Raw genomic sequence first — 16,920 nt, forward strand, 5'->3', positions numbered from 1 at the left:
GACCTATTCATGCTTTATGGGAAACCATGGGAAAAACTGAATTTATAAATTCTACATTTAGATTACATTGTTCTGCACTCCTACTTTATCATTAAGAGGTTTTACATGAAAATGGAATCTAAGCATTTACGTTTTATCTATTTGGCATATTTTGATCAGAAGCATTGAGGAAGGAAAAGCGAACGATGCTGTAATAAAACAGTACATTAAAATAACCAACAAGTAACAAATTGGCAAATGTCATCCAGAGCTAGAATAAATTAACAATACAAAGAGAGGAGATAGTAAGATTTATCTACATCTTAACCAAAACTTCAACATTATTTTTGAAGATAATTGTGTCCCAAAGCCCTTACAAATTTTCTTAACATTTCTATTTTGGCTTTATTATCCTTTATTATATCATATATTTGGTATTGTATTGCCATGAGATTTCTAGGATTACTTGCACAGAAGTGGGAGAGGAATGATCACTCCAGGGTTTTATGATTTCCATAGCTATTCTCCAGGCATTTGGTACAGAAGCTGATTTAAATGATGGTTACAAACCACAGTTAGTAGTTCTGCAATTTCACATTTGAGTTCCTTCAGAACTCTTGGGTGAATACCAGCTTAGTTTATCAATTTGTTCCAAAACCTCTTCTAATGACACCTCATTCTGCGACAGTGCCTCAGATTTGTCACCTAAAAAGAATGGCTCATGTTTGGGAATTTCCCTCACATCCTCAGCCGTGAAGACCAATGCAAAGAATTAATTTAGTTTCTCTGCAATGGTCTTATCGTCCTTGAGTGCTCCTCTAGCATCTCGATCATCCAGTGGCCCCACTGGTTGTTTAGCAGGCTTCCTGATTCTGATGTACTCAAAAAATTTTTTGCTATTGCTTTTTGAGTCTTTGGCTGACTGTTCTTCAAATTCTTTTTTGGCCTTCCTAATTATATTTTTACACTTCATTTGCCAGAGTTTATGCTCCTCTCTATTTTCCTCACTAGGATTTAACTTCCACTTTTTAAATGACGCCTTTTTGTGTCTCAATGCTTCTTTTACTTCATTGTTTAGCCATGGAGGCACTTTTTTTGTTCTCTTACTGTGTTCTTTAATTTGGCGTATACATTTAAGTTGAGTCTCTGTTATGTTGTCTTTTAAAAAGTTTCCTTGCTGCTTGCAGGGATTGCACTTTTGGCACTGCACCTTTTAATTTCTGTTGAGCTAGTTTCCTCATTTTTATGTAGTCACCCTTTCTGAAATTAAATGCTACAGTGTTGGGCTGCTGTGGTGTTTTCCCCACCACAGGGGGGGATGTTAAATTTAATTACATTATGGTCACTATTACCAAGCGGTCCAGCTATGTTCACCTCTTGGACCAGATCCTGTGCTGCACTTAGGACTAAATCAAGAATTGCCTCTCCTCTTGTGGATTCTAGGACTACCTGCTCCAAGAAGCAGTCATTTAAGGTGTCAAGAAGCTTTATTTCTGCATCCCGTCCTGAGGTGACATGTACCCAGTCAATATGGGGATAGTTGAAATCCCCCATTATTATTGAGTTTTTTTATTTTTATAGCCTCTCTAATCTTCCTGAGCATTCCACAGTCACTATCAACCTCCTGGTCAGCTGGTCGGTAATATATCCCTACAGCTATATTCTTATTATTAGAGCATGGAATTACTATCCATAGAGATTCTATGGTTCAGTTTGGTTCATTTAAGATTTTTATTTCATTTGATTCTACGCTTCCTTTCATATATAGTGCCACTCCCACACCAGCATGGCCTGTTCTGTCCTTCCAATATATTTTGTACCCTGGTATTATTGTGTCCCATTTATTCTCCTCATTCCACCAAGTTTCTGTGATGCCTATTATATCAATATCCTCATTTAATACGAGGAACTCTAGTTCACCTACCTTATTATTTAGACTTATAGCATTTGTATATAAGCACTTTAAAAACTTGTTACTTTTTAGCTGTCTGCCATTACATGATGTAATTGAATGGGACTCTTTTTCATTTGATTGTTTCTCATCAGATCCTACCCGTATTTTATCATCTTCCATCCTGTCCTCTTTACTAGGACATAGAGAATCTCCATTAATAGATCTTCCCCTAAGGGATGTCTCTGTCTGAGCCACGTGCTCCTCTGCACCTTTTGGCTTTCCCCCAGCCCTTATTTTAAAAACTGCTCTATGACCTTTTTAATTTTAAGTGCCAGCAATCTCGATCCATTTTGGTTTAGGTGGAGCCCATCCTTCCTGTATAGGCTCCCCCTTTCCCAAAAGTTTCCCCAATTCCTAATAAATCTAAACCCCTCCTCCCTACACCATCGTCTCATCCACGCATTGAGACCCTGCAGTTCTACTTGTCTAACTGGCCCTGTGCATGGAACTGGAAGCATTTCAGAGAATGCTACTATGGAGGTCCTGGACTTCAATCTCTTACCTAGTAGCCTAAATTTGGCCTCCAGGACCTCTCTCCTATCCTTCCCTATGTCATTGGTACCTACATGTACCACGACCACCAGCTCCTCCCCAGCACTACACATAAGTCTATCTAGATGTCTCGAGAGATCTGCAACCTTTGCACCAGGCAGGCAAGTCACCATGCGGGTCTCCCGGTCATCGCAAACCCAGTTAACTATGTTTCTAATGATCGAATCCCCCATAACTATTACATGTCTCTTCCTGATAACTGGAGTTTCCTCCCCCGGAGAGGTATCCTCAGTGCGAGAAGGTACCGCAACATCATCTGGAAGGAGGGTCCCAACTATGGGATCGTTTTCCCTCTGCTCTAGTTGGATGTTTTCGTTCCCTGCGGCTTTCATCCTCTTCAACAGCACAGAGGCTGTCAGACTGGGGGTGGGACCATTCTATGGTGTCCCCAAAAGTCTCATCTACGTATCTCGGAGTCCCTTGTCTCCTCTAGTTCAGCCACCCTGGTCTCCAAAGTCCATACAAGGTCTCCGAGGGCCAGGAGCTCCTTGCACTGAATGCACACACAAGCCATCTGCCCATAGGGCAGGTAATCATACTTGCTGCATTGGGTGCAATAAACTGGATAGATCCCACTCTGTTGCTGGTCTTCTGCCTGCATTCTCTTTTTACTCCTGCAACTCGTTCCTTAGTTGATGTTTTGTTTTTATCAGGGGGTGTTTTTGGCTTTTAAGTTTAAAGAATGTTGTGTATCTAGCCCCCTCCCCCCTCCCCACACACACTCTTCCCCCTCTAAACTCCCTCGCAAAACTCCCCTGTTAGCTGCTCCTGTTCCCTAGCTCCTCTGGTTGCTTAGGAGTGGGCTTTTTAAAGCCCATGTCTTCCTGAGTAGCGCTCCCCCCCCACCCCCGGTTAAGGGTTGATGGGTGCTAAAGGGCTTAGGGATCAAAGCCTCTTTAAGAAGCTCTCAGTCTTGCCTAGGAGGCCGCTAGGCTCGTCACACGGTCCCCCAAACAAACAGACCATGTGGTATATTTCAGTCAAGCAGCAAGCACACCACAAACACACACACACTACAGACAACAAACTTACCCCAAGGATCATGTAATTGTTCCTCCTTCACCTGGAGAACTCCCTTGCAAAGCTCCCCTGTTAGCCGCTCCTGTTTGCTAGCTATGTATTCCAGGATGTTCCCAAAATTCACGGGTACTAGATGGAGAGAGAAAATAGGAAGCACATATCCCCTAAGTATGAATATGCAAAGCTCTTGATGAACCACAGTTACTTGGTAATCAACTTTTTTCTTGTAATCTTCTGCTGTATGTATTTGAGCAAACCTAACAATTTTGTACCTGAAAATCTCATTTAATCTGTCCAAATAATTACTTGGTGCATTTACACTTGTACTATAACTGAAGGGTTTTTGTTGAACTAAATAGGAAAATGTTTGTTTATGAAAAAAGAACTTTGTTACAGCATATGAGATCAATTTCTTATTTACTGATGTTTTTTGCTTTATATTTCCTACCAGGCACATATAAGTAACCTGCTAAAATCAAAATTTTTTGTCTACAAGGATTTTGATACGTTAATGTACACCTGTGCTGCAGAGTTTGACTTCATGGAAAAAGAGGTAACTTATTAAAAATTGATTTACAAAAGAGGTAACTTGTTTATATTTTACCTCAACTGTGATTGCTTCTACCAACAAATCTGAGAGCTGTTTGCTGTCATTGTAAGACTTTTGTTTCCACATTCAAGTGGAGCTAGATTTTCGTGAGGTTAGAAATAGGAAGTGTATGATTTCAGACTTGAAGGAGCTCTTAGATTTGGATGAGAGAGTAAGTACTGTATAAGGACAGATTCTTTAAATTTTGTGATACTACTTGTTTTATATAATTAGCAAAACGTAACAAAAATGTTGAGGGGACGAAAAGTAGGTGAGACCATATCTTGAGGTCCAATGTCTTGTGATTTGTCTGCGCAGAAAATCACTTTGGCTGGACGAGTAAAAATGCTTTTAGGGCCAGTAAACTTGTCTTGGCGCAGCCATAAATTATGACTGTTAAAAAATGAATTGGTGAGTGTTTGAGATGATCCACAATTTAGTTCTAGCCTTATGACTGATAACTAAAGAAAATAAGCTGGAGATAAGATTGAAGCCTCCAAAAAGATGCTAAAGGCAATTGTAAAGTGGAAATTGGAAAGAACGTATGTAATGTTAATGTTTAGCCTTACTTAAACATAGGGGGACTAATTTATAAATGCTGCATCAGTGTTATGAGTACTAATTAGGTAGCTGGATGGGGCTTGATGTCTTGAATCTCCTTTCAGCTCACCTTGTTTCTGCTATATGTTGAAATTTAAATCTAGCCAGAGGAAAAATATTTCAGGTATAAAGCATGGTAGCTTTCAGAGTGAGAATGGTAGTAAATTAAAACTAAATTTGAAGGAAATAAAAGTTTCTTTGCATTTCAGACTCCAATAAGATACACAAAGACGTTACTACTTCCCGTTGTTCTTGTGGTTTTTGGGATAATCATCATGAAGGTAAGTGATTCATTTAGTGAGTTAACTATTTCCTCTTTTGGTGGTGTACTGAGGAGGGCAGTAAATTCGTTCAAATGAGAAAGAGCTAGGTAAATTAGAGTAGAAATGATAGCCAGATTTTTTTTGGAAGAAATGCTGTACTGTCTTCTGTATGATATGGTCCACTGACCCGATCCTGCACCACCTGAAGTGAATGCCAAAACTTCCGTTTTGCCTTATAAAAATCATGCCTGTAAAAACACCCATTTAAAAATTAGTGGCTAGTTTTAAACATTTAATATACATTTAGGACTAATTTGCCCTCCCTTATGTACCCCTTTTATTTTTGGGGCTTGTGGGACCTTTATAGTTGGGTGGGGCCAGAGTTATTCCTAATTGTCCAGTTCAACTTGAATATTTTTATTCTAAACAATTTAAAAATGAAATTTTATTAAACATGTACTGTAGTTTTATTTTGCACTTATTCTGTACCTGATTGACAGACTATATAACTAATTGTTTTTTATTATTGTATATTGCATTATGTGTAAAACATTGCAGTTTAATCTACTGAAGAACAGACAGGCTAGATGCAGGCTGCTTGTCTAATAAGAAGTATTTGTTGGCATGTGTATCTAAAACATATTGAATGAAAACTACCTTTACTAATGTTTTAACCGTACCATTTCAAGCCCTCTTAATTTAATTTTAGAATTTTAAAATGTTCAGAAATGCTTTAGAAAGATACTAATTTGTCCATATTTTGTTAACTTTCATTCTGTTAATAGGCAATTAAATATATTGTGTGGGTTTTATCTCAGAAAGACCTCTGTGAACGGTAAGTATTGCCTTTAAGATGTTAAACTTAAGGATGATCTTCGAGTGGCTCTGCATGTTCCCTCTTATAGGTATTGTGCTGCCTAGTGGTGCCTAAAGGTAGAACCTTCTCCCAGTAGTGTCCGTTAGTGTCCCTCCTACCTCATCTCCCACATCTCTGAACGTTCTGAGGGCAAGGCCATATAAGGATGCGCTGCACTCTCTACCACTTCAGTTCCTTCCAACCATGTGCCTGGATGGAAATGAACCATTACGGTCCCTTGGGATCTGGCACTCCATGAGTGTTTATTGTTAGTTGTTTAGTGATTTGTATAGGTAAGTAGTTAATTTGTTAGTATCTTAATTCCAGGTTATGGTGGAACTGAAGAGGATAAAACCGAGAATGAAGCGGTGTGTTTCATGCCCTGCTGTTTTCCCAGCATCAGACGTTAGGTGCCTGAAGTACCTGGGAGAGAGTCATTCTCCTTCTGGGTGTTGCATCTGCCAGATTCTCCTGACCGTTTATAGCTCTTCCTTCTCAGACTTCTACAGGGTCTCCACAAAGATCTTTCTCTCCACTTGTTTCTGGCCTCCCTCTGGGTCCATTGTTGTCACCAGTGCATTCTGTCATGGATGCAAGGCCAGGTTTGAATCTGTTGCTGGGGAGACCGGCAGTCCTGGGCTCCGTGGCCTTACTGGGGGCCACCATAGGAATTTTTCAATTGTCCTCCATATTGATGGAGTGTAGTCATGTGGCAATTGTCCAGAATGGGCCATATTTTGGAGTTTAATGTAACCACCCTATGCTCATTACATATTCTTAATTGTCAAAGTATCTCTCAAGTGATTATAATAACTTTCTGTGTTTTTAGTTGAAATTTGCTGACCAGGTCAGTCTCACGCTGAAGGTTGTGCACCAGTAGAAGTAGATTGTGTGCCCATTGTTTGTACATTTGTGCATAGTGGGTCGATATAAATGTACATGAATTCCTAATGTAATGCTTCTCCATTTGTAAGCTTTTGTATATACAGTAGAACATCTAGTCTACTGGTGAAGGTAATTTTGAATGTGTCAAACAATGATTGGTGAGTGCATCTGAGTCATCTTACAATTCAGGGTCATTGGATTTCTCAAAAGAGAAGCTTGCACCTTGTTTTGGAGTTGAAACACATCAATCTGTCCCTCAGATCATTCCTCCCTCACTTACATGGGAGGGTTGTGCAACTATGTATTATGTCAACAAACGGGGGTGTTTATTCTGCTCTCATTTGTGCAGAGACAATCAAATTATGGAACTGGTGCATTCTTCACAACGTTTATTCTGTGGCTCTGCATTTGGCAGGAGAGAACAATGTAATTGCAGATCGTCTCAGCAGAAACAGTTCTAAAATTCATGAAGACCACTGAAGGATCAGTTGATTTAGGACATATTTTCCAGTTGGGATCACCCAGATGTGGACTCATTTGCAATTAGGTTCAACAGAAAGTGTTGCCTCTTCTGCCCCAGAGCAGGCAAGAACAGTGAATCCATATCAGATGCTTCCTTCTGCACTGGGGAATTTTCTGTGTGCTTTCCACCTTTCCTTTGATCCAGAAGGTAGTGAGGAAGATATGTTAGGATGGGGCAAAGATAATTCTCATTGCCCCAGTTTGGCTGCATCAGCAGTGGTTTACTAATCTCCTTCAGTTGTCTGGTGGGGCCTTCATACGTTTTCCTTTGTCTCCAGATCTGCTGTCTCAGATTCTCAATTTGGATCCACAGTCCCTTCATCTGATGGCTTGGATGGACAATTGGACTTAGACTCTGTCTACTCATGAGTAGTCAAATTTCTTAACTCTAGAAAACTGTACCAGAAGGTGCTACCATTTGAAATAGACCAGGTTTGTGGCTTGGATGAGGGAAAAATCTGATTCTCCTGTCTCAGCTTCTATATCTTGTATTTTATAATATTTAATGCACTTAAAATCTGAAGGGTTATCTAACTTATCTTTGAAAGTTCATTGGGCAGCTATCTCTGGTTACCATTTTTTAGTTAATGGTAGATTATTTTCCTGTATAACACAGTTAAGAAATTTATGTAGGTCTCGTCTAATGTGTATTCCCCTCAGGGCCGGTCTTAGGGAAAATGGCGCCCTGGGCGAACTTGTGTTTTGGCGCCCCTGGGGGCATGGTTCATGGGCTCCCCAACCCCTGCATCCCCATCCTGCACCCCCTTTGCCACTAACCCCTGCATTGTGCCCCCTTTGCCCCTAAGCTCTGCACAGTGCCGCCTTCACCTCTAGCCCCTGCATTTCCCTCCCGCCTGCGCCCCTAGCCCTGCGCTGCCAGCGTGCCCTGCCACACCGCCCTCCCGTTCCCAGTACCCCCTTATGCCCAGCAACACCTATGCCCAGTGGCCCCTCACCCAGAGATCTCCACCACAGATCCCTATGCCCAGTGCCCTCCGACCCACAGACCCCCCCACCCCACAACTGCCCATCGCCCCTCTCACAGCCCCCCCACCACAACTACCCAGCACACCATATTCCCGAGGGAATTCAGCACCAACAAATAAATTCTGTGCACAATATTTTAAAATTCTGCAAATTTTATGTGTCAGTAAATAAATGTGGAGGCTCCAGCATGGCAGTGGCAAGCATGGGCCACTGGCTGCGCGGAGGTGGGACATGACCCTGCAGCCTTCCCTCTCCCCTTTCCTCCCCTCCTAGGATAGGGACTTGGCAGTGAGATACCTCTGTGCGCATGTCAAAAGGCCACAGGGAAGCGTTTTACATGATGGCTGGGATGTCAGCCATGACCCAAAATCCATTTGAATGACAAAAAAAGAAATAGCTGATACCAATGGCTGAGTCCAGCCCTCATCCAGGCCCTTGCCTGCCACTGCTCTGGGCCATCACCTCCCGAATGGCCTTTCATTCTCCCTAAAATAGCATGTCTCTCTAATCCTGAAAAGTAAAGAGGTGCTTGGGACATGCAGTTTAATAAGAAAAGGAACCAATTCATCAGTCCTAAATACATACAAGTAACAGCACAAAGAGAATAAAGCAAGGAAACCTCACTGTTTCCATCCTTCCCTTCCACGCCTGTCTCTCTCTTCATCCGCCCCCCCCCCCCCCGCCTCCATTCAGACTTCAATGCCCAGCCCGGCTCCTCCCAGCCTGGTTCCTCCTCCCTGGCCCATCCCCCCCACCCGCTCCCTGAAGTCCCTGCCTGGCTCTACCCCCTGAGCTCCTCTCTGCTCCCCCACTTTCTTCCCGGCCTCTCCGGGTATCCCCTCCTCCCTCGGTTCCCAGCCTTGCCCGGCTCCCCCTTCTCGTCCTGCCCGGCCCCGCGGGCTCCCCCTGCTCACTCACATGTCACGTCACATGGAGAGAAAGTTTCTTTCCTGGCCCCGGGCCCTGCCCCTGCTGGAGACCGAGCAGCGCAGGCAGGGAGGGTCGGAGGGACTCTGCTCCGCTCCAGGTGGTGGTCGGCCAGGTCGCCACGCCACCAGTGATGGTCCGCGCCACTCCGGGCTCCTGGGGAGTGGGGGGCGGGATGGAACTGGAGCCCTCAGATGGCCAGCTGAGTGAGTGGGCGGAGGGGAGGGGCCAGGAGGGTGGGATCGGGGAGAAGCCTGCCAGCCCAGCACTGGGGAGGGGCCGGAGAGGAGGAGTCCGCGCTGCGGCCAAGTGAAGTCCCGCCGCAGCCAGCGAGGGGAAGCCCGAACCCCGTGGGTCCAGTTTGCCCGGCCCTACTCTTCTTCCTTGTGATCTCATTTTGTGTTTTGGCTACATTTATGAAGTCATGTTTTGAACCCTTAGCCGAGTGTTTGTTATATTATTTATCTCTTAAGACATCATTTATTATTGCCATAACATCAGCCAGAAGGGTGAGTGAATTAAATACCTTGATGGCTGATCTTTTACATTCCACCATTCACATCTTTTCATAAAGATAAGGTGATTCTTAGGCCTGAATCCCAGGATTTTTCCAAAAGTGGTGTTAATTTGTTGGTATTTTTTCCAAAGCCACATGCTAATGAGGGTGAATCACCTTTATATACTTTCGATGCAAGAAGGGCTCTTGCATGAAAATACCTAGATTATTCATGTCTTACACTAAGAATCACATGGGTTGTATGGTGTCTTTCCAGAATACTTGTAGATGGATTAAACAATGTATTGTTGAATGTTACATGGTAGCAGAAATTCTTGTACTTACAATCATATTCCATTAGAGCTGTGGCAGCTTCTCTTGCTTGCCTTAAACAAGTTACTGTTGTTGAAATTTGCAGGGCTGCAACCTGGAGTTCTGTACACATTTAAGAAGGATTATGCTCTAGATGTGGCCTGTAGGGCTGATGCTAGATTTAGTAGAGCTTTGCTTCAGTCTGTATTCAATTAGAACTCTGTTCCCTCCTCTGGCTTATTTTCAGCACTGCTTATGATACTATCCCATAAGTGGAAATATGCAGAGCCACTCGTTACTTACTTGTAACTGGAGTTCTTCAAGGTGGCACTGTACCAGAGCCCTCTTTTTATCTCTTGGTTGGTGATGGAAGGAACTGAGGTGGTAGAGGGTGCTGCACCCCATTTTATGGCCTTGCCTTTAGAATGTGTTCAGAAACACTGAGCGGTTCAGCAGAAGGTGTTGTAGGAGGAGTTGAGAGAGCACTCCAAGGGACATTGCTTGGAGAAGGTTTAACCACTAGGTGGCGCAATACCAGTAACTGTGAATATGCACAGCCGTCTCAAAGAACTGTGGTTACCAGTAAATAGCCTTCATTTTTGCTACAAAACAAATGTTAGGATTCTTTCTTTTCATTTTAATTGATATATGCCAGATACTTTAGCTCCAAAATAGTGTATTGACCTGTTTTTGGAGAGCTGTTTGCTATTCACTAAATTGAACTGGTTTTCCCTTCACTGTATAGCATTCACAAAATATTTGTATTTGTGCTTATTGATAAGTTAAATTACTATACTTTCTGTTTGTTTGCTGTACAATCTTAGGCTAATATTTCTACTCCTTTGCCCTTCCCTTTCTCTCCCGCAAACAGTGAATGTAAACATCATCTTCATCCTTCCTTCTGGGGTGTCAGGTTCAAGTTAGAAACCCCAAGATATTTGGGTTTAATCTGTAGGAAGTGTTCCTATAAAATGTTCATTGTATTTCCTAAGCTGCCTTCATTTAGGGTTGGACGGTTCTCCTGTGATCTGCTTCTCAGAATAAAGAATGAGCAGCATCTACAGATCAGAGAACGAAAACTACAAACTTCCCCTGCTGAAGAGCTTCTTAACACAAAGTCCTTTTCTCATTGCAAAATATGTACCTCTGTTCTGTCAGCGTTTGCATTCTAACTTTCTCCTCTGGATAGATAATAAATTTAACATGGGGTTGAGAGAGGATAGAGTCAAATCCTCATTATTTGTTATGCTGCTGAAACACTTTTGAATGCTTCTTAAAGTACTGAGTACCTGGTGTTTCGCTCCAGAGGAATCATTGCCTTCTTATCCAGAACCAAGATTAATAATCTATGTCTATAACTATCTGCTCTTTTCCATTAAATCCATTTTGGAACCAGTATTTGATACTAACGTATGACAGTGGTGAATTAGGCAAGGAGATTTTTGTCACTTCATCCTACACATTCAGCTACACTGAGAGTTTTTGTCTTCTTTTTTCCATAGATCGTTACTGGGACTTGTTTGTTTGCTCATGTGGTCTTTATCAGATTTTTAACAAATATGAAACTCATGAGCTTGAGGATTTTTTTTTTTCACAAGTATCCTGCAAGAACATTAGGCATACGTGCATCAGTTTATGGAAACAGATTTACAATAATTCAATAGCAAAGTTAAGGTTCTCTGGAAGTATCTCTTTTAAGGTCTCAACAAGCTTTATAAGTTGCTGTAAAAACAATGTTTTGTTTACACGGTTTCCTCCTCAGTATCCAGAAACCATACATGTCATAACTAAATAAATGGTTGACTTGTTTTAACAATACATAGTAGGACATATTCTGTGTACTTATCTTTTGTTAGGGAGTTTCTAGCTCTGTGTCCAAATAGCTAATCTGCTCTAAAGATTGTTTGTAGAAGTAATTAAAGTATTAAAGTGCATTTTCAGCATTGGAGATAAGCCAAAACATAAATATGGGACAAAGATATTTATCCAACTTGTAAAGAGCTTTGAAATCTGTGGCTGAAAAGGGCTATATAAGTGATATATATTTATCAGCTCATTTCATAAATGAAACTAGTGCACTTCTGTAGGACATATTTATGATTCTGTGCTATAAACAAATAATGTATTTGTGTGGTTTTTCTTTTTTATCCAGAGAGGACCATTTTAACCATGGTGAGGTAAGACTTTCATCTTTATGATATCATGTGTGACTCCTTAATTTGAATAAGTACTGGTACATTTTTAATATAATGTAAATGAAAATTATCTCTGTATGATGGTTCTCAAAAGTTTAGTTTTTTTTGTCTAATTCCCTACTTCTTGGTTAGTGTCACCAGAATAACTTCTTTAAAACAACACATACAAAAGACCTCCTATTTGTAATGGGGAAAAAGCCTTACGCTTTGTTTTAATGATATAAATAGAATATCCTGGATTCCAACTTTCATTTTTTTCTTGACACGTTTGAAGACTACCTCTGTAGTCTTGTTTGTTTGTAGGATTTGTGTGTGGTAGTTAAGCCTATTACTTTAGTCTCTGCTCTTTGTCAGTTACTCCTAACATTTTATTAATGTAAGTAATTGTCAGTTTTTCAGTATTTGGTTGATTTTGTTATTCTTGAATGATGGCTTTTCTTTGAGTTTTTTTTCCATTTTAAGTTCAAAAAGTCAGCCCCACTTAATATGACATCTGCTTGATGATGGGTGGAGCCATCAAAGTTTAGGTAGACACGTTTATATCCCATCTTGGCATTCAAATCCCTAAATTCAAATTTGTTAGTCCAGGAGGCCAATTGAAGACTAGGGTAAAATGAGGGGTCAGTTCACTAGAAATTAAGCATTCACTGAGAAAATTAAGTTTGCACTGAGGAAGCCTAGATTGAAGTACAAAATCCTTCCATATTTACTACAGTTAGAAAACTAATTAGAATCTAGGAGTTAGCACATAGAAAATAGCTTCCAATAAGCCTACACCCCTTAGACAATTGCTTCCAATTTGGAGGAAGGAATCTCCTTCCATGCACAAAGAAAAAAGATAAAAAAAAAAAGCTTCCTAATGAGCTGCTTGGCACCCAATTATTTATTTTCCTGATTATTTAGAGGCATTGTGCTGTTTTGCTCTTTAGAAACATCTTAATTCATCCAAAAATATTAAAATGATTCAAATAGGTAGATATATTGATTGGAGTGGCTGCATTTTTATCACAAGTTCTCCTCAGGTAATGTGTGTCTGAGGTTATGTGTGTCAAGAGATAAGTCTGGCACTGATACTCTGAGTTGAACTTATTGATATTTGATTTTAAGAATATCAGAGCACCATGTTACAAATAACTGTGCTTGTCACTAGTTGCACAATTTAGTAATGGTGACAACTGTATTTGTCACACCTTTCATCTCTGGATCACTAAGGATTTTAGATACAGTAACTCCTCACTTAAAGTCGTCTCAGTTAACATAGTTTTGTTGTTACGTTGCTGATAAATTAGAGAACATGCTTGTTTAAAGTTGTGCAATGCTCCCTTAAAGTCATTTGGCAGCCGCCTGCTTTGTCCACTGCTTGCAGGAAGAGCAGCCCGTTGCAGCTAGCTGGGAGGGGGGGGGGGGGGTTGGAGCCAGGGTGGACCGGCAGCCCCCCTATCAGCTCCCTGCTCCCCTAAGTTCCCTGTGCAGCAGCCGCCAAGCAGGCTATCAATTGCCTGCAGTTCAGCTGTCCCTCCCCCCACTGCCATGTGCTGCTCCTGCCCCCTGCCTTGGAGCTGCTCCCGGGAGCCTCCTGCTTGCTGCGCAGGAGAAAGCGGGGGGCTAATGTTAGGGCGTCCCCCTGCTCCTGCACCCCTCTTACCCCATCTCCATAAGTGGGGGGGGGGATGACATGACAGGGCTCAGGAGGAGGGAGCTTCCTGGGAGCAGCTGCTGTCTCAACTTGCTGATCTACTTAACAAGGCAGTGTACTTAGAGTGGTGTCAGCGTACTTAAAGGGGCAATACACACACACACACACACACACACACACAGTGTGTGTGTCTCTGTCTGCCATGCTGTCTCCCCTCCCTCCATTCCTGCTGCCTTGTAGAGTGTGAGGCTACATGAACAACAATGGGTTAACCCTTGAGGGCTCAGCCAAAAGCTAGTTCATCATTTAGCAGTAAGGCATTCCCTGGGAAATATTCCACCCTCTGACTTCACCGCCTCAACCAAGCTTCACAACCATCATCGCTGTGTTCAGTATTAAATTGTTTGTTTAAAACTTATACTCTGTGTGTGTGTGTATATATATGTATGTATGTATATATATGTATGTATGTATGTATATATATGTGTGTATATATATGTGTATATATAAAAAATATAATATAATTTCCCTGGAACCTAACCCCCCCTATTTACATTAATTCTTATGGGGAAATTGGATTCACGTAACATCGTTTCGCTTAAAGTCACATTTTTCAGGAACATAACTGCAACGTTAAGCGAGGAGTTACTGTATGTTAAATAACTAAGCCTCTTCCTGCCTGTGAGGTAGGAGATGGCCATCAGGGAACATTACATCTATCATTGCCTGCCTGCCTTGCAGTTTGCCCTCCTGTATATCCAGCCATCTCTCCAGCTAGCCCTTCTATGCTGCTTTTCCTCTGGGGTGACCAGATGTCCCAATTTTATAGGGACAGTCGCAATTTTTGGGGCTTTTTCTTATATAGGCACCTATTACCCCCCACCACCTGTCCTGATTTTTCACACTTGCTATCTGGTCACCCAATTTTCCTCCTTCCTTTCTCTATCCATATGTAAGCATACTTTAAAAAAAAAAAAAAAAAAAATCACAATCCTCAGGGAGGATGAGTAAAAAAACCTACTTAACCATTGCCGTTGCTTAAATTTGGAAGATTATTTTACATTGAAATACATAAAAACTCTCTTAAATAAGTTTTGTATTTTTTAAAATGTATTTTGAATATCAAATGAAAATGTATCAAAATGTTAGCTTATGCTTTTGTGTATGTGGTTGTTTTTTTGTTTGGCAGCTGGTATACCATGCATTGCAGCTATTGGCATATACTGTACTTGGTATTTTAATTATGAGACTGAAACTGTTTCTGACACCTCACTTATGCGTTATGGCTTCCTTGGTTTGTTCAAAACAGGTAAGATGTTCTTTAACCCTGCAATTCTCTCAACCCTTAATGTAACCGTAACACATTGTTCTCTGAACTCTTATCCAAAATTATATAAACTGCTCTATTATTGTTCATAACTGCTAAATCTTTTAACTATAATATTTATTAGTTAAAAGGAAAACACAAGTTCATTTAAAAAATCAGCATTCCATTTATAGTATTACAATTAAAACAAACACTTGGAATACTGTAACTACAGCATAAGTCTGTCTTATTGTGCCTTGTACTGAGCTTAGTTATAGGACAGCACATTTTGCTTTTAATTGTACATTTCATTGCTATTACTGGTTTTGTATCACTCTAATTTTATCAAAAATTAATGTTGGTGTATAATCACATTCCCTTTTTCCCTGTTAGATTCATTGCCTACATATCTATTCTCAGTGTAAGTTTAGTTTTAGATAGGCTTGAATGTTGAAAGCATATTCTTGCTTTGAAGTTGAACTGGGATGCAAAATGAAGATAAGATTTTTCTAGTTTTAAATCACCTATAATGGAAAAGCAGACCAGACTTCTTCAGATGTGGAATATTTGTTGGAACTGGCTATTCAGACAAATATTCTACATTTTTGAAGGGTGATCCTCACACCCAGAATACAGATTGTCTTTAGAACCGGAGCTAAATATCTTCACTGAGCATACTTGAGCCTCTCTCAGTTCCTTGTGCTGACCAGAGTGCACGCTCCCTCCCTCACAACTCCTGTGTGTGATTGGACTGCACATGTGCCATTTCCACAGAACAACTAAACATGCCCCAGCTCCTCACAGCTTCTGTATGTAACAGGACTGCACATACACCAGCCCCACAGAGTGACAGAATATACTTCAGCGCATGGCAGCAGGGTCAAAGCCAGACTTTCCCAGTAATGTCTGCTCCCAGTGCTCTGGGCTGGGCACTGGAACTAAGAATGGAGTGTCTGTGCCCCCTGTCCTATCAATGTCCCCCCTGTGGGCACTCAGGCAGTGTGGAGAAGGAAGCTGGTCTGATTCAAATGCAGAAGGGACAAAAGCCAGACTGGGGGGTGGAAAGGAATAGGAGTCTGGAACTAAGGGTGGTGGAGGAAGAGCAACTGTGACTGGGAGTTGGAAGGGAGAGACTAGGACTGTTCTGGCAAGGAGACTGGAACTAAACCTGTGAGGGAGGGGGATCGTAATGGGCAGAGAAGATGGATCTGAAAAAGTGTTGGGGTGCAGGGAGAGAACTGGGATTTGCTGGGTGAAGAAACTGGGACTTGGATGTGAACCCTGAGTAGTGGAGGCAGGGACTAGGATAGACAAAGAGAATAGGACTAGAGCAAGGAGGTGAGGTGGGAAAGGGAAAGGTGGGAGCAGATAGGGCAGGGAAGGCATCAACCTTGAGGGAAACAGGTAGAAGAGTCTGTGCCCATTAAAGCACACTCATTTCCAGAGCCTGGAATGGAACCCACGTTTCCTGAATCTCACCATTCCACTGCTGTAAGCAAATATATGTGAAACGTACTGGCAAAGTGTGTGTCTTCTCCCACTCTAGTGCTGGTCAATGTAGTGATTAACAACCTAACTATTTTTATCAGTTTCTCTCTTAGCTTAAGTGCCAGAAGTCTGTGTAGTGGATCTACATGTTCCAACCCTGCTGATAAACCACATGGGTGTCAGTATAGTATCACATTTGGAATATTTCTTTGTTTGTTTTTTTAGGAAACCTAGGCAATTAAACAGTAAAAAACTGTTAAGAACGTTATTCAGGTTTCAAAGTCAATCACTCAATTAAGAAGTGCCAGTATTAAGGTTGCTTATAATTTTAATTCAGCCCCATTGTGCACATG

At 41.5% G+C, this 16,920-nt stretch overlaps 1 protein-coding gene across 1 annotated transcript in view; it reads left to right on the top strand.

Annotated features, from left to right (window-relative positions):
- DPY19L1 (dpy-19 like C-mannosyltransferase 1) overlaps positions 1-16,920 on the top strand; it is a 103,668-nt gene that overhangs the window by 54,810 nt on the left and 31,938 nt on the right. Inside the window, exons 15-19 of the mRNA XM_065398972.1 lie at positions 3,957-4,058; positions 4,904-4,975; positions 5,743-5,792; positions 12,095-12,119; positions 14,963-15,082. Of these exons, the coding sequence (XP_065255044.1) occupies positions 3,957-4,058; positions 4,904-4,975; positions 5,743-5,792; positions 12,095-12,119; positions 14,963-15,082 (369 nt within the window). The remainder of the gene's footprint in view (positions 1-3,956; positions 4,059-4,903; positions 4,976-5,742; positions 5,793-12,094; positions 12,120-14,962; positions 15,083-16,920) is intronic.

This window comes from Emys orbicularis, chromosome 2 (assembly GCF_028017835.1).
Source record: "Emys orbicularis isolate rEmyOrb1 chromosome 2, rEmyOrb1.hap1, whole genome shotgun sequence".
NCBI classification, from domain to species: domain Eukaryota; kingdom Metazoa; phylum Chordata; order Testudines; family Emydidae; genus Emys; species Emys orbicularis.